Source organism: Symphalangus syndactylus, chromosome 18, assembly GCF_028878055.3.
Source record: "Symphalangus syndactylus isolate Jambi chromosome 18, NHGRI_mSymSyn1-v2.1_pri, whole genome shotgun sequence".
Taxonomy (NCBI): domain Eukaryota; kingdom Metazoa; phylum Chordata; class Mammalia; order Primates; family Hylobatidae; genus Symphalangus; species Symphalangus syndactylus.
In genome coordinates this window covers 35,101,490-35,124,734 of record NC_072440.2, presented here as the reverse complement: position 1 = coordinate 35,124,734, position 23,245 = coordinate 35,101,490, and the positions used below count along the sequence as shown (strand labels likewise).

Genomic DNA, 23,245 nt, shown 5'->3' with positions numbered 1-23,245 from the left:
CCAGGCACTAAGCTAGGTGCTGGGTAAACCCAGATAATGAGTAAAACTTCCTGTTCCTAGGGATATTGTAATCTAAGGATCTGTATGTGATAGAAAACACATTTTCCAAGAATGTTGCCCCTCCATCTCACACTCCCTTCCTGTCTCCCCAGCTGCTCCTTTTTCCTGCTTGCACCCTCTCCCTGGATCCTGATGAAAAGTCGCTTTGGAAGTCTAGCATTGGCACACCTGTGATTTTAAATCTAGGACGATACATTCCTTGATTACTTTAAAGGGTAGAAAAGGAATTTAGAGTTAACTACTCAAAACCCTAGTGTATTAAAGATCTCTCATTTATGAATTAATCCTTGAACCCATTTATAATTTGAGCCTGGACAATCTGGTACGGTTTCTTAAATTCATCAACTGCTTTTTCAAATAGCAATGTTATGAATTGAATTGTATGTCCCCCAAATTCATATGTTGAAGTCTTACCCCTTATTTGGAATGTGACTTATTTGGAAATAAGGTCATTGCTGATATAATTTGTTAAGATGGAATCTTACTGGAGTAGAGTGGGCCTCTAATCCATTATCACTGACATCCTTATCAAAAAGGGAAATGTGGACATGCACACACAGAGGAAGCTCTGTGTAGGTGAAAGCAGAGGTTAGGATGATACTTTTATAAGCCAGAGAACTTCAGTGATTGCCAGAAAACTAACAGATGCTAGGTAGAAGCACAGAGCAGTTTATTCCTCACAGCCCTCAATAGGAGCCAACCCTGCTGACACCTTCATCTTGAACTTCCAGCCTCCAGAGCTGTGAGACAGTATATTTCTGATTAAGCCACCTAGTTTGTGGTAATTTGTTGTGGCAGCCCTAGCAAGCTAATACACAGTACGTTTACTTTCTTCTAAGTGTGTTTATTTTGAACCTAAAAGGAATTGTTGGAGTTTCAAAAATAAGTCTGTGGTGTTTCTTTGACATCCTTCAAGATAATATTAACTTGGATTTTAGGGCTTCACAGCCTGTGTCTTTTTAGTCTAAACATTTCTGCACTTCTTTTATTTGTAATTGTGTGTTTTTCTCCCATTTTTTCCTTCACAGAAAAGTCCATCAATGCACTTCACCCGGAGGGTATTAAACATCAACTTCACTGCTGTGTTAATGTTAGCATCACTCTCTAGTCAAAAGAGTTAACTCCCTATCTCTTAACATTGAAGAGGAGAATTAAGTTAGCCAAGATTGAAGTGGTTCTTTTAAACCGAAAGACCTAGAAAAAACTTCAGTCATCTAGTCTACAGTACTACCATACTCTTAATACAGTTCCATATACCACCCTGCCACTGGTTATGTTCTGCCTCAGTCTGCCCACAAACACTGCAGTTAATTCAGTAACTGCCATTGGGGAAGTATTTCCAAAGTTCTGTTTTTAGAGCAAACTGAAGCCAACTATACAGTTTCAAGGATCTTTGCTGGTTTTCTTTAATATACTTCTTGGTTAAGTGATAAACTGAATTTTTGCTTCTTGGAATAAGATCAGAAAGCTTATTTTGCTATATTTCAAATATGTGGCTTATTTCATGATTTGGGCTCTTTGTTGAACTTTTTTGAAGCTTTTTAATAATCATTTTCAGTTATAATTCACGATTTATGAGAAGGGTACAGAGTGTGATGAACTTTTTATATACCCTTAAGTAATTACCAAGTCTTAATCTCCAATTTTATGTTTCATATCCAAGAAAGCATTTTTATTTAGGAAATTCTACTCCACTGAAATTGATGCAAGCATTTGCTGCCTGCAAACTTACCGCCTAAAATGTGGTTGTTTGGTAAGCTCACTTTGTAGACTGTTATATATCCTAATTCACTGTGCTTTAAGCCAGCAATAGCAAATCTAGATACAGCAGAAGCCACACTGATACAGTCAATATGTGAAGCAGTCTGGGCAGGGGTCTCTGGAAAACTGGGGAGCTTTTGCTTGTCTAAAAGGGTGGCTAATTCTCAGAAGCAGTTAAGTGCTGCCATTCCAGAGCAGGCCTGGTGCCACCATCTTCTGACATTAAGAAATACAAGAAATCCAGATTGTTGTGTGAATTCATGAACAAAACATTGACCACTGCAAGCCAAATAAAACAAGTTTGTGGCCACATTTGGACCACATGCCACCAGTATGCAATCTCTGCATCAAACTATTACAAGTAAAGAAGAAACTTGGACAAGCATCTGAATGCATTCATCTTTTTCCATGCATAACCATACTGGAGACTTTATTATGAATAATTTCACCCATCACAACAACACTATCAGATAGGCACTGTTATCCTCAATTGATAGATAAGAAAACTAAGACTCTGGAGGCTAATTCTCTTAGAAAGGCTAAGCTAATAGGTGGTATGTTGTTAGGTAAAAAAGTGAACTCCAATGTAATATATATATTATATGATGCTTACTTGCTTTCTCTCTCTCTCTCTGTATATATACACATATACATTTGCCTGTGTATATGTATATTTATATACTTTTTTTTAATCTGCAAGGAAATATACAAAAATGTTAGGATGTTTACTTCTGGCATAAATCATCTTTTCCTTTTTCTACTTATCTGCATAAAAGTTCTGTTTATATGTATTATTTTGTATAAAATAGTTTTTTTTAAAAAAAAAAAAAAAAAAAGAAGGCTTCAGGAAAATAAACCCTCAAGAAGCCAATCTCTAGTGATGAAATGGAACTGATGAGGTAGAACCAGCACTGTAACCCCAGCCTTCCAACTTCTCACACCACATAGGCACTACTTTTTAAGCCACTATGGAATTGTTTTATTTCATATGTACCACACATGTTAAGGGTTGGGGATTACAGAGATACATAAGATAAACTTTTTTTTAACTCAAAGAGTTTACAGTCCAGTGAAGAAACTCATGGTGGAAGATGGTATTTACCATGTATATAGATACTGGCCTCTTCTGTTTGCATAAAGCATGTGCCTTTTTGTAGAAAATAGCTCTTACATCTGTCTAGGTATATACATTTCATATTGGCATGAAGTGTCATTTTTGACAATTATGCAAAAAAATGGAAATTATCATTGCATGCCAATGAAAAAACAATAACACTCCAGGATCCAATTAGATATAATGTGTACAGAATCCCTAGTGTTGGGTAGGATTGAGTCTGAAGCTGAAAAAGACTGCAAAATGCTGGAGAAGAAAGTTCTAACTATCCTCTAAATTCATCCTATCAACTAAAGCATGAAACAGAGAGCTAAGCTGGAAGCCCTGGGCCTCTGGCACATATTAGAAGTTCTCTGTTTTTGCTATTATTATTATTAGTAGTAGTACGATAAACAGATGTCAACTTCCTACCCTCTTCCTAAACCCTCCTCAAAGAGCTGTTGACAGCTGATGTGATACCTTGGTTCTTGTTTTCTTAGTTTAAAATGATTTAAACAAGGGGCACGCAGCAAGGGAAATGCAGCATAGAGTAATTTATTGCAAAAGAAAAAGAATATCTTGTAAGTTATGTGCAGAATAGACAGTACACCCTGAGAGACAGAGAATTCAGGGCAGGCTGCTTGTAAAAGCGAGAGAGCAAAGACTGGCGCTAGGGAGACTGCTTTACAGGAGTCTTACATGATTATTCATTAGCAGGTGGGACGAGATGGTACCAGTAAGCACGTTCTGGGTGGTCCTCTGGGTGCACATGTGCCGTAGCTGTACATGCTTGTTCATACGTTGCATGTCTCATTAGCATCTTAAATTTCCACCCAGGGGAGGTTTTCTTTACTATTAAAATGAGCAAAAGGCCAGTTTGAGGACAAGTAAAATTGAAGTGTACATGCTCTCAATAGGAGAAATTCCCTACTCAAGATAGCTTTGCTTGAATGAGCTCAGTTACAGTGGGAATGCTGGGGTTTATTGTGTAGACTGTACGGTCACCATGGTTGCTGGGTTCTGAGAACATGGTCACTTCCTTTGCTACCTGTCCCGCTTCAGAGCCTTTCAAGTCTAATCCTTTTGTGAGTCTAAAAACTGGGATTTCAGGCCTGTGTGGTCCATGTTTGGGAGCCCTTATGGTCTTTCTGTCACCCTATGGCCCATCACTTTAGATAAACTGTCTCAAGCAAAGCTATCTTCAGTAGGGTATTTCCCCTACTGAGAACAGATACACTTTAATTTTACCTGTCCTCAAACAGACCTTTTGCTCACTTTCATAGTAAAAATAAACCTCCCCTGGGTGGAGATTTAAGATGCTAAGGAGGCATGCAACGTATGAACAAGCATGCACAGCTACTGCGCATGTTCATCCAGGGGACCACCTAGAACATGCTTACTAGTATGTAGTGTGGACCACTAATGTGGTCCATGTTTGGGGGCCCTTATGGTCTTTCTGTCACCCTGTGGGCCATCACTTTAGATAAACAGCCTCCCACATGGAAGAGGAGGCTGTTTGGAACTGGCAAACACAATGGATTCAACAATCGGGTATTCTATAACTATACAACTTATTTGTCATAATTAATTATTAAAGTATTGATCAGTATTTTGTGTGTTACAGTTAAATGAGATGATAGAATAATGTCTTCTTTAAATTAAATCTCTCTTTTGTAAATCCTCAGTCATCAAGCAAATACTCCCTAGATTCTACAATTAACATTTTACAATACTTGCTTTATTACATATCTACCTGTCTGTTTATCCCTCTGTCCAACCAGCAATCCATATTATTTTTCTGAAGTTGCAGACATCAGGATTAATTGGATAATTTGAACATAGTCAGCCCAGTTACCTCAGGTTGTTTTAAAGCTGTGTCATTGTTTTTGGCAATATTGATTCCATAAAACCTGTAGCTTTACTGAAGAGAAATACAGCATCACTAACTTAATGACATAATTAAGAATGAAAAGCTAAATACTATTTAAATAAGCCAACAGTTTAATGTATTGACCCCCTAAAATTCCAGTGGGTAAACGTAGGAATTAACTGCATACTGCAATGAATGACCCATACTATAGATATGATGAAAATTAACAAGTTGATTTCTTTCCAGTATAGCACATGATAATTGAATGATAATTGACCTTTGAAGAGCATTGATATCAGGTGAAAATAGTAAGCATCAGAGGTTGAAAATCTTGATTTTAAATGCAAAAATATTTTGCAGATTAAAATGTGGAAACCTGTATGTTTCTTTAATTCAAGTATATGTAGCTCTCTTTTAAAATAATATATAGATATAAATATTTTTAAAATATATATTTATATCTACATATATTTATGATATATTTCTATTTTATGTTTATATATTTATAAATATATATCTTTACATACAAACACATTTAAATAAATACCTTTAAAAATAAACTAATCCTAGCTATATTCAGTGGGAAAGGGCTGTGTTCTAGCCATGTAATCCATGATACTGATTTTCATCCCAGCAGAGATTGAAGAATTCAGCACTGTGACTCTATCAGTCACAGGCCTGTCTCTGCTAGCTCTGAGAATCACAAGACCTTATAAGACCAAGACCTAAAGAGCTGTTTGCCCAACCGGAAACCATAAAGAGGACAACGTTAAGAGAATCAAAGGGGAAAATGGAGAGGCCAAGAGACTCTCAAGCCAAAAAGTGGAGGAAGGTGGAAGAAGAGGCCAAGACAGAATAATAAAGACATTTTATTTTAAAGATTTAAGAAATGGTGCCTTGTACATGTTAGTTTTCTCCTTGCCAATAAGCATGAGTTTTTGGAGTGATACTCCTGTCATGAAAACACGAAGTCATGATGTTATCGGCCACTAACTCCTTCAACCACCAATGCCCTGAGAAATGCCTAGACCACCCCTTCAGAATTGCCCCAAATGTCACCGCTTATTCCCAACTTTCCCCAGTATTGCATTAAACAGTTACATTTAAGATGAATAAAAGATGACTTACAATTTATTAGTAATATTTTTAGTCTTATTTCATTATAAGCATCGAAGTTCAGGGAACTGATGGTTATTGATTTTTTTTTTTTTTAGTGTTTAAATGTTTAAATATAGTTTTTACTTTCTAATGAAAAAAAAGTGAATAAAGTGCTTAGTAATGCTACCCATTATTTATCAACTCTCCCAACTGGGTCATGGGGAAATGGCAAAGGTGCTGGCCGTGGGCAAGCAAGGGACAACACGGAGATGGTCACCAGAATATCTCTAGAAACTGTAAAAGGTGCTGGCCCCCCTGAGGCCTATTGCTTTATATATAGGTCCCCAAAGTAGCCACCAAAAGAAAATTCCATTACTTCAGGTTCCCCTTTACTTTTAAAAGTCAAGTTTTATTTCTGACTGAACCTGAATAGCTCCAGGGCAGAGTTTGATCTCAGCTCATGTTCGATGGTGAGGAAGTCACAGAGCCAGCCATATGTTCCCATGAAACAACATGCTGTGAAGAGAGGGGAATTACTGCAATTATTCTTCAAAGGCTCCTGGTGGAATCACACTTGCTAAGGCTCTCTACGAACAAAAAAAAACACACGTTTCCCCCTAAAGCACAAGTTTCATAAAAACTCACTGGAGCATTTTTCTCCATGAGAAAAATGGAGACAAAATTATGAGAAAAATGGAGACAAGACTCAACTATAATATGTACAGGTGCCTTGAAAAATGTCTTATTTCTATTTTTCTGATTAACTGGGCTTTTTTTTTTTAATTGTAGTACTTACTTTGGTATGAAATAGTGTGGTTGCTCAGTAGGTACCTGGCATCTGTTCTGTATTTATGAGAGTCTGTAACTACCTTTAAGAATTTGAAACCAAAATTAATAAATGGGTTTACACACACATTTGCATCTTCACTGCCCCCAACTATCCAATGGTTACGTAGATGTATGGGACCACCTTGAGAAAGCTCCCTCACTGAAGCCATATGAAGACTAAGCTCTGAAGCTGTCACTGAAGTTGGCACTGAATTAGGGTGTATCCTTGTAAATGGAATCCATTTGAGAGGAACCAGTGGGGATATTTGAAGAGAGATCCTGGAGCTCACTCTCCTTGGAGAAGTCATTTAATCCCTTTTCTTCCTCTTTGCTCTAAAAAATAAAGCAAATGATACCATCCCCTTCCCTCATCCTGTTTTGGCTTCCTGGGTCTTTCCTTGCCACTTGGCATAATAGCCAACAACAGAATTGATTCCAAAAAGAGAAACTGAGATATATTTGTTGTGACAGGAGTTCTGTTTCCATTTCTGCTAGCTGACAAACCCCGAGTGTTTATCTGTCATCACTAAATTATGTAAAATGCTGAGTGATTGTCAATGAGGTCACACTTTTTTTTCCTCAGCCTAATGGCATATTTATTTAAGCAAAGTCCATATTAGGGAACTGTAAAGCAAATACAGACTTTTATAGAATAGCAGATAATTTTTATAAGTAAAGACTATATTCAAGCAGAAGGCTAAGTAAACACAAGTTTGATATGCTAAAAGGGATTGCAGCCAACTTCTTACCATCCTTTGCCTTTTATACTTGTTTTCCCACACGTGATTTCATTTGATCCTTGCAGCAACCTTGAGATACTTCATATAGGTGTTATTCCAATTTTATAGCTGAGGAAACTGAGTCTCGGAGAAGTTAGTTTTCCTAAGATTGCAATTCTAAGGGGCAAACCTATATTTAAATCTAAGTTTTCTGACTCCAAGATTCAATTTTCCTTTCATTATGTCTCACTCCGTTCAACTAAATACATAAATCATTACATTAGGGACAGACCATTAAAATAACAAACATTTTGCTGTTTTTTTAAAAAGCTATTAGCAGCTACACAGGTCTCCAAAGTCTGGCAACCTCAGCAAAAGAGCAGACTGATGCAGGGCCAAGACATTTCGTAACTAAAATCCCCAGTGTGTTAACTCCTAAACTTGACCCTACCAATTATAAAGCCTCCCAGTGGTTTTTATTAATTTATCCCATGTAATTATTTAGGGAAATGTAAATCCTCAGTCATCAAATAAATACCCATTCCCTAGATTCTACAATTAACATTTTACGATACTTGCTTTATTACATATCTACCTGTCTGTTTATCCCTCTGTCCAACCAGCAATCCGTATTATTTTTCTGAACCTGCAGACATCAGTAAACTTAACTCGTAAACAATTCAGCATACATAGCATTAACTTAGTTCAATATTTGCTTTTGGGTTTTTTTTTAAGTAAAATTTGCATGTAATCAAATGCAAATCTTGAGTGTACCATTCAATACATTTTGCCAAATGTATACACCCGTGTAACTAAACTGCCACCTAGATATAGAATATCACCCTCACCCCAGAAAGTTCACTTATGTCCCTTCTCAGTCAATTCCTCACCTCTGTTCTAATATTTACCATCAGTTTTACCTGTTCTAGAGCCTCATATGAATGAAATCATACAGTATTTATTCTTTTGTGTAAGGATTTTCTCATTCAAGATAAGGCTTTTGTGATTTATCTATGTTGTTTTGAGGATCAGGAGTTAGCTTCTTTTAATTGTTGAGTATTATTCTATTGTAGAAGTGTACTAATTTCTTTAACCATTTTTCTCTTGACAGACACCTGGGCTGTTTCCACTTTGGGGTTAATCTAAATAAAATACCATGAATATTCTTGTAGAACTCTATTTGTGAATATGTTTTTATTTCTCTTGGCAAAATACCTAGAAGTGGAATCCAGGTCATAGGATGGGTATATGTTTAGCTTTATAAGAAACTTCCAGAACTTTTTTGAAAGGAGTTGTAGACCACTTAATTCCCACGAACAATGTATGAGCATTTCTGCTGCTCCACATCACCACCAACATTGGGCATTATGAGTCTTTTTACCGTTAGCCATTCTGGCAAGGCTTTGTCATATTACTTTTTGAACTACAAAATAAGAATATTCACAATAGAGAGAGTTTCCATTATTAAGAGGCAACTTAGGCAAAATCTGTATTCATGTCATCCTCCTCCTACAGCAGTTCAGTTTTCCTAAGCTATATGATTTAGACATTAAATCCTGATCTGTAAGGAGTTAGTTGAGAGCAGATTTATAATTTGGTCATTATTTTAAATGTTTTTGGATTCAACTTGAACTCTAAAGCACTGAAATTTTGTAGAAGTTAATTCTTAGGGTTTTTCTATCAATACTAAGGCTTTGGAATTAATCAAAATGGTTAAGCTCTTGACTTACACTCAATAGAAAAAATAAATAATCACAATCTAGTCACTAACCCATAAAATATACTTGACTGAATTAAATGAATCACCCCCAGGGGCGACTCTCATAGACCTAAACTCTGATTAATTAGAGTGAAACGTGTTAGACTAAACATAAGTAACATGTGGTAAAGTTACCTCTAAGTTAAGTTACTTCCAGTTCCTGTAGGAATTACACAGGTCCAATTTCATTTTAATGTAAATGTTTCCTAAGGTTTTGTAATTTATCCCTAGGAAGTTTCCAGCTTTTAAATTGCTGTTTTCTTAGCTCTTCTTTCATTCTCCATGTTTCAGCTCTTACTCATTTGTTATGAAAATAATGCAAATGCTCTTAATGTTTCCCAAAAATGTATTTCAGTTCACTGCTTATAACATCAGACATATTATAACTCATTTGACAACTTGCATTTCAATGAACTTTCAGTAATCACTAACGGTAATAAATCTCAAAGCTCTAAAGAGGGAGAAATAAATTGTACAAGGCCTGAAGTTAATGTAACTTAGTCTAGGCATCATGAAACTCTAACATAAAAGATACCTTAGCTTTTCCACTTTTCTTTAAAAAGTTCCTTTCTTTCTCTATATTTCAATTTCTCAAGACATTGAAGGACAATATATGAGTGTATATGTGACTTTGTTAACCAGAAAATTTATGATGCAACCTTAGCATCAATTAATTTTTGTTAGGCAGATGGGATTTCTGGTGGCACCTATTCAGTTCTTCTTGTAACAAGTTTGAGAACCTCTGTAGGTTACAGAGGCATTTGGGAGATGGCACCCAAAGCAATGTTTTGAATTAGGCATTTTAATCTGTTTTGACTTGCCTTTTCTCAGAAGCACCTAATACATTGCTTTACCTCTCTTTTTCTAGCTGTAAAATAATATACTGGTTCCTAAAATATGTTAATATGGTAGTCATTTGTTTAAATTACATAAAATGTCATCCATATATGAAGTTTGCATATTTTTGGAGCTAAGCCCCACTAGGCACATATTTTGCACTTCTGAAAATAAGAATGTTCCATGGCTTGGATGCTACTGTACTGGCTAATTGTCCCACTCATAAAATGTACAATACATACAACAGATTTTTAAAAGGTTTTAAAGGTTTTTTTAAAAAAAAATCTGCATATGAGTGTTCAGCATCACATACACTAAAATTGAAATGATACAGAAAAGATTAGCATGGCCCCTAAGCAAAGATGACATGCAAATTTGTGAAGCATTTTATATTGCTCAAAGTTACAGCTAGATGGAAGGAATAAGTTCTGGTGTTCTATTGCACAGTAAGTAGCGTGACTATAGTTAACCATAATGTAGTTTATATTTCAAAATAGCTAGAACAGAGTATTCTGAATGTTCTCACCACAAAGAAATGATAAATATTTGAGGTAATAGATCTGCCAACTATTCTGATTTAATCATTATACAATATATACATGTATCAAAACACCACACTATATACCATAGTATGTACAATTATTATGTGTCCATTAAAAATAAAATAAAATTTTAAAAAATATCTGCCTATGAGCCACCAGGGCCAATGTTGTATGTAGGTGAAAATAGGCAGCTGATGTTGGGATGATGAACCAGCATAGAAAAGACCTGTCTGCCTTAAAATACTTTCCCTTTACCCTCCTTTTAGATTAAGACATTATCTTCAGATTTTGCTCTGAAAATAAATGTATTGGTAGATAATATACAAGGATCAATTTTTATTACATGAACCATTAATGCCCATTATCTGTTCAGAATCTAGCAGTTCCATGAGGGAATAGGACACAGTCAGAGACTGTGAAGGCTGAAGACGATATGAAATAATCAGAGGGGTGTCTGTGTGTGTGTGTCTGGGTGTGTGTATGTCTGGGTATGTCTGAGTGGGGTGGGATGGGAGAAACAGAGGACAGCTTGAGAGTGGAAGGCACCTGTGGGAGGATGCTCTGAAAAAAACCCCGATATTTTCCCCAGAGATACACTTGCTTCCTATGTTGGCCTAGGACGGCACCCACGAGACACAAATGAGAAAATAACACCTTTTAATTTTCAGATAGAGCCAAATTTTGTGTGCAGGCTCTTTTGAGGTACTTTATTCTGTCTGACACAGTTAAGAACATGTGCAGGCATCACTGATGCTGAGGCTAAGAATTTTGCATTTTCTTGTGTTACATAAGCCATATGGTTAGATCAACTCTTGCTCATCGACTAAATAACTATTGAAAATGAAAACTAATTATCATTGTAATGTGCTGTGTACATACAGATTCTCTTTACTGTGATTCCAGAACTTGAAGCCATTATTTTTATCTGATAATTACCTCCTGATATATTGCCACTGACCCACATTACAAAGAAACCAAATCCAAATGCTATATTTAAAAATCAGATTTCATTGCATTTTAAATTTATAGGGATGGAAGTAAAGTTAACTCATTAAGACATCCGATAGAGTTCACTTTTAGGCTTTCTTTTATTTCTAATCTATCTCTAAACTTTATCCCTTTTATTTGATTTGTTTTATTCAACACATGCTATTTTAGTTGCATATAAAATAAAGTATTATTTTATCAACTAGTTTTTCTCCCCTTAATCAAAAACAAAAGTGATCGCTCCATGTTTTATCATTTATATATGTTTTATCATATTTAATAGAGAAATACACAGGACTTTAGAATAAATCTTAGAGCATAAGTTCAGTGTTTATTTAGCTTTAGGTTGTTAAGCATAATTATTAGAATTTTATTACTTTTTTCCATGAAATTTTAATTTTTTCATTAAAAACATTTGGTCTCTCATAAATTAGCCATAGCAAACAATAAAGGAAGAACCTTTAGACTGAGACAAAAAACCTTGATAAAAATAATTTGTAAATTGCCCTCTAATCACATTATACTAGGCCCCAATATTAAAGAGCTGTCTTACAACTGGTAATTGAATTGCTCTTGTCAGTTTCTCTAAAAACAAGGGTTTTTAATCTCTTCTTGCAGGCTAGGAGATTCTTATGGTTTAAATATATTTTGGAAATTTGTTCCAACAGCTCAATTGAAGATGTCTGATATTTTCAATTATGTAAAGCATTTATGATTTTAAGCTCCCGGCAGAACTCTGCTGCTGAAGGGGAAAAAAATTAAGAACCATTAGTCAGAAAGAGACTTACATAAGAACTGTCACATTGGTCATTGGTTTGAAAGCAGGAAGTCCTATATTTTAGGATGAAGGCTTTAAGGAATCTTTACTGAGCATTTTTCCCTCTCGGAGCTGAGACAAATGGCTGATGAGTGAAATCTTGAGAATGTTCACAGCTTTTCTCTCTCTTCTGTTGCAGCCCGGAAGATGGTGAGATCCATCCAGAAATCTGTCGGCTTTACATCCAGCTGCAGTGCTGCTTAGAAATGTATACCACGGAGATGCTAAAATCCATATGTCTGCTGGGGTCTCTTCAGTTTCATCGAAAAGGTATCTACATTTAATATTGCCGGAAACACTGAGGAATGTTGAACAAAAGCTAATCTTTGGCAAAGTGTCCATATATACCATATGCCTATCTATATGTAATTACAATGAATTTAAATGTTCAGGAAATGCTTGCTATATAAATTAATAAGAAGTCTATATCAGTACTATTAAGTGTGGACTAACACTGATTGTTTTGAACAGAAATTAGGGCAGCAACAGTTCTCAAATTTATTATTTTAGCTGTTGTGAATATGACTTTTGTTAGATTCAGCATAAACAGCAAGGTATGTAGTGACTTTACCAGGGGAGTAAATGCTATCCAAGAGTGCTATCTTCCTAAATGAATTAAGTTGCAAGAAGACAAATTACATAGTGTCCCAAAGATTTAAAAATAGAGGGAACTCCATAAATAACAGGGAGGTTAGTAATAGATAACCTCATTTTCTGGCTTAAACCATAAAGGAAATAAATTGGCTCAAAGGACTGTACCCTCCAGAGGTTAGTCATGGCTTCGGCATGATTTCATCAGACTTCCAGCTCCCATTCTGAATGATGCTCTGCCTTCTGGGTGTTGGCTTTACCCTCGAGCTGGCTTCCCTCACATTAGCAAACTGCAGCAGTTGCAGTCATCACATCTGCACACCGCACTGTCCTCTAAGAGAGAGAACTTCTCCCAGCTACAGAGAAAAAGTTGTGAACTTCATGCTGTTTGGACCAGGTTTATGCCTAAACCAATCACTGTAGATAGCGGGGAGGAATTCCATTGACTGGTTAAGGGCAATCAAGGCCCATTCCTGGAGCTAGGGGGTGGAGTCAGCCCCACCCAACCAGTGGATATTCTGTGATGGGAGAGGGTGGAATGGGAAGGATGCCACAGAGGAAGCCAAAAGTATCCATCACCAGAAGATTCGACCTGTATTTTCTTCATTAATTGATTGAAAAATAATTTATTGGGAACTTCTAGAATACAGTGTTGTTGTGCTTGAGCTCAGAAGAATGGTAGAGCATGGGCTGCGCATAGAAGGTAATCCTTGCCTATGATTTAAATTCAGAGATAGAAAAGGCCAGAGAACTTAGAAATACTCAGGGAAAAGTTTAGGGTTCTGAAGGTAGGGTTCAGTTAGGGGAGGAAAAAGAAAGATATTTCATATGAAGAAGCAATTAAAGGAAAGATTTAAAATCAAATAAGCATTGCAATTTGGAGGAAACTAAAGGACATGATGAAGTACTTGTAAAAACCAAATCTTGGCCGGGCGCGGTGGCTCACGCCTGTAATCCCAGCACTTTGGGAGGCCGAGGCGGGCAGATCACGAGGTCAGGAGATTGAGACCATCCTGGCTAACACGGTGAAATCCGGTCTCTACTAAAAATACAAAAACAAAATTAGCTGGGCTTAGTGGCGGGCGCCTGTAATCCCAGCTATTCGGGAGGCTGAGGCAGGAGAATGGCATGAACCTGGGAGGAGGAGCTTGCAGTGAGCCAAGATCCCGCCACTGCACTCCAGCCTGGGCGACAGTGAGACTCCATCTCAAAAAAAAAAAAATCTTGTGTACACATATACATATGCACACAGGTGAACTAAAAACAAGATCCTACTACATTGCTCCAGAGACAGGAGAACATTTTTCCCAATATGTGAATATTGTCTTTCTCCTTTTGCCTTCTGAAGGCTGATTTTGCAAGGTTTCCATCTTTACTTCTGTTATTAATATAAGAGAGATTAGCTCCTTGATACTCCTAATGCCTGATCAGGAAATTGAATACTCATGACATCCAAACTGATGTCATTGGCCTGATATCTTTCTCTCTCTCTCTCTGACACACACACACACACACACACACAAACATGTACATGCATTCACACATAAACACACATACAGAGCCATATTTTCATTCTTTTTAATGACTGAGTAGACAAGGGATAGGTAGTTTTATTCCCAGGTCTGCATTGGCTGCACCTGCAGGATTTCATGCCTTGTTGCCACTGGAATCTTCCTTGCTGATGGCATGTCCTTAACACCCGGTGATCTCTACTCCCGCTCCTGCTGTAGCTCCTTGATTTGCCACCTGGTCTCCTTCTGCCATCCACTCCTACTTTTTGTCTTTTCAGAACTGATTTTTGACAAGGCAACAACAACTCTTTTCTGCTAGCTCTCTGTTCATAAATAAAGGGGATTTCCCCATCCAGACTGCTTTCTTGTTGCATTTGGTCATTTCACGCAAATGAAATGCAGTCACCTCTTAACTAAGCAGCTCGTTTGGTCTTCACTGCCTCCCGTCTTCACTGTCAGTTTCTGCTCTGCTTCCTTCTCTGCCTATTTTTAAAAAATAATAAAAAAAACTGCTGCCCCCTGCTCTAGTGCCTAAACTTCCATGTACAACTCGTAAAAAGAAAATACCGGATAATACCTTTGATTTCTCCCCCATGTAGGATTAAGTGTCCACTTGGATTTCTATCTTCTAAAATCATTATTAGTTAAAGTGTAATCGTTAGAAAACCTCCTTCACAATTATCCAGGATGCTGGATAAACATGCAGATGCCTGGATCCTATCCAAGGACCTACTGAATTCAAATCTCTGAGGGCACTCCAGGTGATTCTGAAACACATTGAGGATTAAGAACTGCAGGATTAAGAACTGCTCCTCTACCCTCTGAGACCAAAAAAATGTAAATCACACCCCACCCTCCATATGAATAAAACGAAAAACTTCCAAGCCCTTACCATGCCATTCTGCTTTGCTGCTGTCTACTCCCCTAAGTGTACACTTTCAATGTGGCTTTATGCGTTCTTCTTTCTCCCCCATGCTGATGAAAAGCAAATGCAAAAGGAGTAGGTGCCTCTGATGAGTGTGATCTGTGTGATGGCTCATACAGTGCATTGTCTCCAGGAACTGGGGATGTGATCACTGAAATAGGCAGTGGTTCTCAAAGTGCAGTCCCTGAACTAACAGCATTGATGTCCAAATCATTTGTTAGAATTGCAAATTCTTAGTCCTCACCCCAGACATACCAAATCAGAAACGCCTCTAAAGTTACTTTTTTTACTGCTGGAAAAAAATAAAACAACAAGTCATTGAGATATTTCTTCAACTGAATATATGTATAACCCCCGATCACCATCTGTAGCCAGCAAACCATAATTCTTTACTCTTTTTGGAAGTATGCATGTACCCTACACTCCTGGCAAGTCTCTTGTGTTTCCAGAATGCAAGTCCAAGAACTAGCTGTCCTATAGACTGTTACCTCTCTCAGTACCAGTAGAGTTAAGGCAATGAGGAGGAGGAGACTGCTTTATTGGTGAGAAATTCCCAATTAATTTAGGAGTAAAGAAAATAGTAACATGTAGGCTTAAGAAATATATTGAAGGCCGGGTGCAGTGGCTCACGTATGTAATCCCATCACTATGGGAGGCCAAGGTGGGCGGATCACGAGGTCAGGATGTCAAGACCAGCCTGACCAACATGGTGAAACCCCATCTCTACTAAAAATACGAAAATTAGCTGGGCGTGGCAGCATGTGCCTGTAATCCCAACTACTCAGGAGGCTGAGGCAGGAGAATCACTTGAACCCAGGAGGTGGAGGTTGCAGTGAGCTGAGATCACACCACTGCACTCCAGCCTGGGCAACAGAGCAAGACTCCATCTCAAAAAAAAAAGAAAAGAAAAGAAATATATTGAAGGTGGAGATAAGCCACTAGCAGTAAGCATGAAAGAAAATATCATTAAACCACAGAAAATAAAGTGCTAGCAAATATATGCATGAAAATATATACTAGACAAATTTCCTGAACATTTCTGGAGGGATGATTACATTAAAGAAATCATTTTTTAATTTTTTAGTTACATATTTGTATGATACATCCTATTTCTTTATTCTCACCATTAATTTCTTTATTACACCTAATGGATTAACACTATGTTAATACTTTGGACTCCTGGCTTTTTTTTATTGTGTGCTAATTCATATTCCCACCATCAAGATAGCATAGAAAATGTCAGCTGATGCCACTAGGTTTTGTTCTTTCTTTGATATCATTGGAAACTATAGAGCAACCTGTCTGCCCAGGAACCTCTAGCTAATACACAAGTATATGACTCTTTGGGAGGCCGTGGTTAAAAGAATAAGAATACTTGGTTCCAGTGACCATGAATAGCCAGAAATGAGTTGAGGAAGAGATAGGTCCACAGACCACAACCCAAGAGTATTAAACTATAACAGAAGAGTTAGACAAATTAAGAGACATAACACGTGTCTTGGAACCCTTGAAGCTTGGAGCACCTACTCATAAAAGTAGACAGAGAGGAGTCAGGAAGCCTTACTACCTATAAGAAGTGACAAACCTTACTACCATCGGAGAGAAAGGCAGACAAATGCTTCATCTTCATAAAAACAAGAAATGGGGAAGGAATGGGGAAGAAGGCTATGCTAATATGACTTAAGGCCCTGAGTCAAGATGCATGATTAAGGAAAGGTATGTATAGACTCAAAATGAGCGGTGGATTAAGAATTGAAATGTAGGTGATTCCAAATTTCAGGCAAGGTAGTGGAGGTAGCAGGAGAAAGCATGGATCAAGAAATTAGTCTCCTTCGCCCGGAATTGATATAAATCCATATAAATATATAGGTATATAAAATATAAATATAAATATATTTATTTAATTTTATATGTCATATCTTAGCAAAAATGATCATTTACCCAATGGAAAGAAGTCTGTTTACTGAGATTTAAGATGCCAGACTAGTTTTTACAAGATAATATACTCGCAACCAAACAGTGGTACTTCTGGTGTGGCCTCAGGCTAAGGATTGAGCCCGTCTGGATGACCTCACTAAATGCCTTCCTTTGAGAAATAAAATAGTCCCCAGAGTTTTAGGGGAATTATGGCTCACATTCTAATCTGTAACACTTGAAATCTCTTTCTGCATAGAATCTCTATCTGGTTTGTTTCTTTTAATGCTATAATAAAAACTGGAGGCCAGGTGTGGCGGATCATACCTGCAATCCTAGCACTTTGGGAGGCTGAGGCAGGAGGATCACTTGAGCCCAGGAATTTGAGACCAGCCTGGGCAACACGGTGAGACCCTGTCTCTACAAAAAATACAAAAATTAGCCAGGTGTGGTGGTGCATACCTTTAGTCTCAGCTACTTGGGAGGCTGAAGTAGGAGGACTGCTTGAGGCGGGACACAGAGACTGTAGTGAGCCAAGATCACGCCACTGCACACCAGCCTGGGCGACACAGCAAGACCCCGTCTCAAAATATAAATAAAATAAAAACTGCTATTTTAATCCATTATGCAAGCCAAACTCTTTTCCCTCTGTGTGAGTGCTAAAAGTTTGCCATTCCCCTCTTCTTCAGCATTTCTTTTCCATCAAGGAAAAAAAGAAGGAAAAAAAAAAAGGATTGCAACTGAGTCGCTAAATTTGGCTCTCTATGAGAGTCTCTAGTCAATTTTTCATAAGGATGAGATACTGAAACCAAACTGTTTCCCATTTATCTATATATTTAATTTGTTTTTATGTCTATCTACCTCCCTGGCTGCCACCAGAAGTTCAGATAGAATTACATATCTCACTTAGTTGTACTATTGTATTGAGTAGTCATGACATGACTTTACTCTTTGGAGAGAAGGGGCACACAAGGCCACTGCAGGGGTTAAGAATATAGTTTCTTTCTGGGAAAAACAAGCCACAAATAACTTTAAAGCTCCTGCAGTGAACTTGAATTTAGTAATGAAGATTTTCGTTCTCTCCCAATTAAGCAACTTCTAACTATCTTTCTAGTCCTTAACAATACCTTCAATGGATTTTCATGTTTATTTCATGCACCGTGCTTCTGAATTTTTGCTGTCTCATAAGTCTGATTGGTACAATCTACTTGGAAATCTTTTTTACTTTGCAAGATGATCCTATTGCCAAAGAAATGAAGAAAAATGTTACTAAAGTGATTTTCTTTTTTAAGGCCAACAAAATGAAAGTAAACTACAGTAATGTGAGGTAAAATCTGCATATAATAAGGGCTACCGAGTTATATCAGGTAAGAGTGGCTCTGAAAAACTTTGTTTTAAGAAGGTGACAGATGGGAATAATTTTAGTCATCTTGTAGTTTCATATTCTAACACTTTAAGTTGTAGATAGAAGCATTACTTGACAAAGTCTAATTTCAATGTTTATGGTGAAAAATAGTTGTTCTCACTTCTTCACAGTTAGTTAGGTAGGAAATCTTTTCCCATTACTGAGTCCATGTATCACATTGACCATTAATGCCTGTTTTCTGCCACCAGATGAAAAGAGATTGCAGGTTTCATTCACTTCCTTGGCAGAAAGTGGAGCCTGGTTTCTAAGGGAGTTGAATGATCCTGCCATTTTGACCATGGCTTTCCTCTCTCTTGCTTTCTTTTCCCCATTCAATCAGTTGTGGCAACAGCCCCATTCTGGAAAGAGCAGAGATGACAGAACACTCCAGTCCAGCTCCCCTTCACATGTGTACCTGCCCTTTCTATCTTTGTTCTCATTTTACCTTGCTCTGTCAGTGGTCCCCTCTGACTCTGCTTGTCCTCTCTGCCATAGCTTACAGCAAAATTGTCCCCAGGTCCTTCGAAGGTACACCATCCTCCCTTCCTCTCCCAAAGATAAGATGGGTTCTTTCCCCTAAAATGTGCCACCATGGTAAATACAGAGATAAAATATGCAGAGGAGATGTAATCACAAAAGGGAAAGAATAGAGAAATGTTCAAAGTTGAAAAATCTTAATTCAGAATCTGCTGGGAGCTAAGAGCTCAAGATGCACTAATGAGAAATTAATGAACCATCTTCCAGCAAAATACAGGATGAACTCAAGACAAAGAATAAAATATGAGCAGTAAAAACTCCAGTGTATTCAGCATCATATTAAGAAATGTAAAGGAGGTGATCCACATCAATAAAAGAAGCCAGCAAAATAAAGACAGAAATAGAATATAGCTGCCTTGTTTCCTAATGGAATGAGGCAATTAATACTAAAATAGAACAATGGATTAGAAGAAATAAAGCAGAATAAATCTTAGACATGATTCAAATTCTAAGTGGAAACATGCGTTCATTCTTTGAAGAAATATTTGTTATCTATCATATGTAGGGCACTGTTCTGGGTGGTGAGAGACTGCAATGATTAAGATTGAAGAGATAGGCCAGGCGCAGTGGCTCACTCCTGTAATCCCAGTACTTTGGGAGGCTGAGGCAGGAAGATTGCTTGAGGTCAGGAGTTCCAGACCAGCCTGGCCGACGTGGTGAAACCCCCATCTCTAGTAAAAATACAAAAATTAGCCAGGTGTGGTGGTGGGTGCCTGTAATCCCAGCTACTCAGGATACTGAGGCAGGAGAATTGCTTGAGCCCAGGAGGCAGAGGTTGCAGTGAGCCGAGATGATGACACTGCACTCCAGCCTGCGTGACAGAGCAAGAATCCATCTCCCCAGAAATGAAAAAGACTGAAGAGGTTTCTGTTTCTTGTGAAATATATATTCTAAGGCAAAGGGAGAGAGGAGAAAGAGAGACAGACAGAGCAGAGGTAGGGGGAGGGAGAAGAAAGAGAGGAGGGGGAAAGAAAGAACAGAAATAAACAACTTTTCTAAAAGTTCCAAATACTAATAAGTGCAATGAAAATAATTGAAATAGAATGGATGATGATGTAATAGAAAGTGACTGGGTGGCTACTTTGGAAGGGGTGGTCAAAGTTCTCTAATGAGATAAAATTTAACCTGAGATTTGAACGACAAGAAGGAAACAATTTCATGAACATTCATATTACCAATGACCAGAACAGGCATGTAGTGTTTGAAGAATATAAACATAACTAACTTCTGAAATCCAAGGATAATCTAAAGCCTTCTTCTACTCTATCTCCATGTCTTCATATGCCAGTGAATAGGACACTATTTGTCACCTTTAGTCAATGTAGATGTTGGCTGAAGGATAGGATAATAGCAATGACAATAGCTTCCACTTACTGTGTACCTTCTACTTGCCAGGTGCATTATACACATTATCTCATTTTATCCTCAAGTATATTTTCCCCATTTTACACTTGAGGAACTCAAAGCTCAATGAGGTAAGTTGCCCAAGGTCACATAGCACATTTATCTCACTACAAAGTTTGTGGTTGTTCCACTGCACTAGACTATTCTTACTAAGCTACATTGGAGAAGGGCAGGAGGACATATCAAATGGAGAAATAAAGGATAGTAGCACAGTTAGCTGAATTTTATCTTATTTAATGATTAGTGAGCATATTTCAAAACCATGCTTAATAGCTAAAATCCATTGTGTATTTAGTTTCTTACCAAAATAACACTAAGTTCGGAGAGTTACTTTCAAGGGTGGAGAGAATTTTAACTCCATATATCATCTTATTTACAAAATATATAAAATGGGTGAAAAAGTTTAATTCTAAGAAACTATTATATACAGTAAAAGTAAATAAATAAAATGAAACATTCATGTGATCCAAAAGGCATAGGAGTTAGCCCTGACACCCAGTATGGAAAAGTCTGAATTAATTAACTATAGAGTGAATACATCTTAGACACTGTGCTGCTCTATGTTAGGGGCTGGAAAGGGAGCAGTCAGAGCCCCATAAGGATACCCTTTGAATGTATCTTCTATTGTTTGCTCTTCTCCTGTGTTCCAAGGGGGTTCTGTGCTTCTTACACAGCTACTTGGCACTACCATGAAGGCTGCTACTCTGGGGGCTTTGGCAGTGCCACAAGGAGCACAGAGGAGGCCAAAGGGCAGTAGGAGAAGGGGATGGTTTTGTATCTCTTCTGAATTGGAAAATGTTTATCTCCCAGTACATGGGAAGAATAGAGCTCCGGATATGGCATAATTATTATTTTTTGCCATGTGTTTTATGGCCCTAAGAATATCTTCTTACAATAGTGTGGAAAAACCTTTGAAACTGCTTTTTAATATGGGTAAATGACTAACTGAATTAATATAATTTATTTCTATTTAAGTTACATGCTTTTTAGAAACACAAGAGAGTAAAAGTGGATTACTTTAAAAAACGGCCTATGTTTCCCCAGTCCTTTTCACAGTGCATGGAGTTAAAAAGCACCTAGAAGTTATGAAAATGCATGAGAGTTAGTATAACTGTTTGGATTCATAAGCATCCGTGAATCTAATGTAAGCCATGTTCATTTTATTGTTCGCATTCAGTCAGTATGAAAACTGCCCTGCAAGGCTGTTCAGTGCATAGTGTCATAGCAGGTAATGTGTCAGGAGCACAAAGGATGTAGGAAATTTACTCCTGCCACCAAAGAAGTGACAGGGCACTGATTCAGTATTATCCCAGAGAAGATTGGTTTATTCTGTTTTGATTCCTGGAGAAATTTACTCAAATGGATAAATTGACTTTACTGGACAACAGAGACCAAACTGAGGACATCCAAAAAGATATTATCTATGGCAGTGCCTCCCATTGTCACTGGCAAGCTGAAGACAGGCAGGAAAGCAAGAAGGAATGGAAGGGGCAAAGCAAAAAGGAATGGGGAAAACACAAGTGGAGGAGAAAGGATGGGAGAAATAAGAGATGAGAAGGAAAGAGGTCTCTAGAGTGGGTGTGATAAAGGACTCCCAGCCCACTCCTCTGGTGCCTGTGCCAAAGACTCCTAAAGCTGAGAGTGTTCTATTGCACCCCTGAGACTGCCCCACAGTCAGATGTGTTTTTGTTTCTCGTGAATGAGCGGCAATTTCTCACGAATATAAGAATAACCAGCCTTTCAATTTGTTATGTGCTTCATGGGTGGTTTCCCTTAAATTTTCCTCAAACATGCCTATTATGTTATCCATAAACAAGCTAAAAATACATAGAAATCCCCAAGGAGCTAAAGGCTAAAAGCTTTGCAAGACTCTAAGGAAAGTGGCCAAGTTTTTGATGTCCTAGTTCTAAACAGTGATGCAACCAGCATGGTATGATTTTAAGGTGCTCTAAGGGTTCTCTTCCTCCCCTACCCCATCCCCTCCTGAGCAAATATTTGTTCACTGAGGCCTGAAATTGATTTTTCAGGGGACAGAGCTTTTCATTTCATAATAAGAAATGATTTTAAATGTACAACAACTCCCTTGGGCAAAGCAAAACATTGACTTGAAGTCACCATTTGGAAGCACATGTTGACCTGTTTTCCAAGAAGAAGGCAAGGAGCCCACCTGATATGTGAAAACAAGTACTGAATTCTGAGGATAACCTGTCAAAGGGGGTGATGCTGGGGATGAAGAACTCAAATTGGCCACTTTCCAGGTTTGGAAAATGCTGACTCCTTAATGTGGCTCAGAAGAATATCTATAAACTGACCCTGAAACCTCTCCAGTCTCATATCTCACCAGTAATGCCCACCTCACCTGCGCTTATACCCTGCCCTACACCACTCGAATCATCTTGAACTACTTTGAGGAACATCAACTTGCAAGTTCCTTCCAGTTTTTTCCTCTGCCGTGGACATATGACCCATCCTACCTCACCCTACCCCTGTCCCTTTTACTCGGACCATCCCTATACTTTCTTTGGGTCATAACTTAGATAACTTATGAAGGTCATAACTTTCTTCAGAAAGATCTTTCTGACCCTCC

General features: G+C 37.8%; 1 protein-coding gene and 1 non-coding gene across 3 annotated transcripts in view; both read left to right on the top strand.

Moving 5' to 3' along the window:
* The window catches only part of RGS7BP (regulator of G protein signaling 7 binding protein), a 109,529-nt gene that overhangs the window by 57,976 nt on the left and 28,308 nt on the right, over nt 1-23,245 (top strand). For both annotated transcript variants that reach the window (XM_055252483.2, XM_063623270.1), the window contains exon 3: nt 12,511-12,641. In XM_055252483.2, the coding sequence (XP_055108458.1) occupies nt 12,511-12,641 (131 nt within the window). The remainder of the gene's footprint in view (nt 1-12,510; nt 12,642-23,245) is intronic.
* Nucleotides 10,321-10,422, top strand: LOC129468665 (U6 spliceosomal RNA). Its single transcript, XR_008652749.1, has one exon. It is a non-coding gene; the product is annotated as a U6 spliceosomal RNA (small nuclear RNA).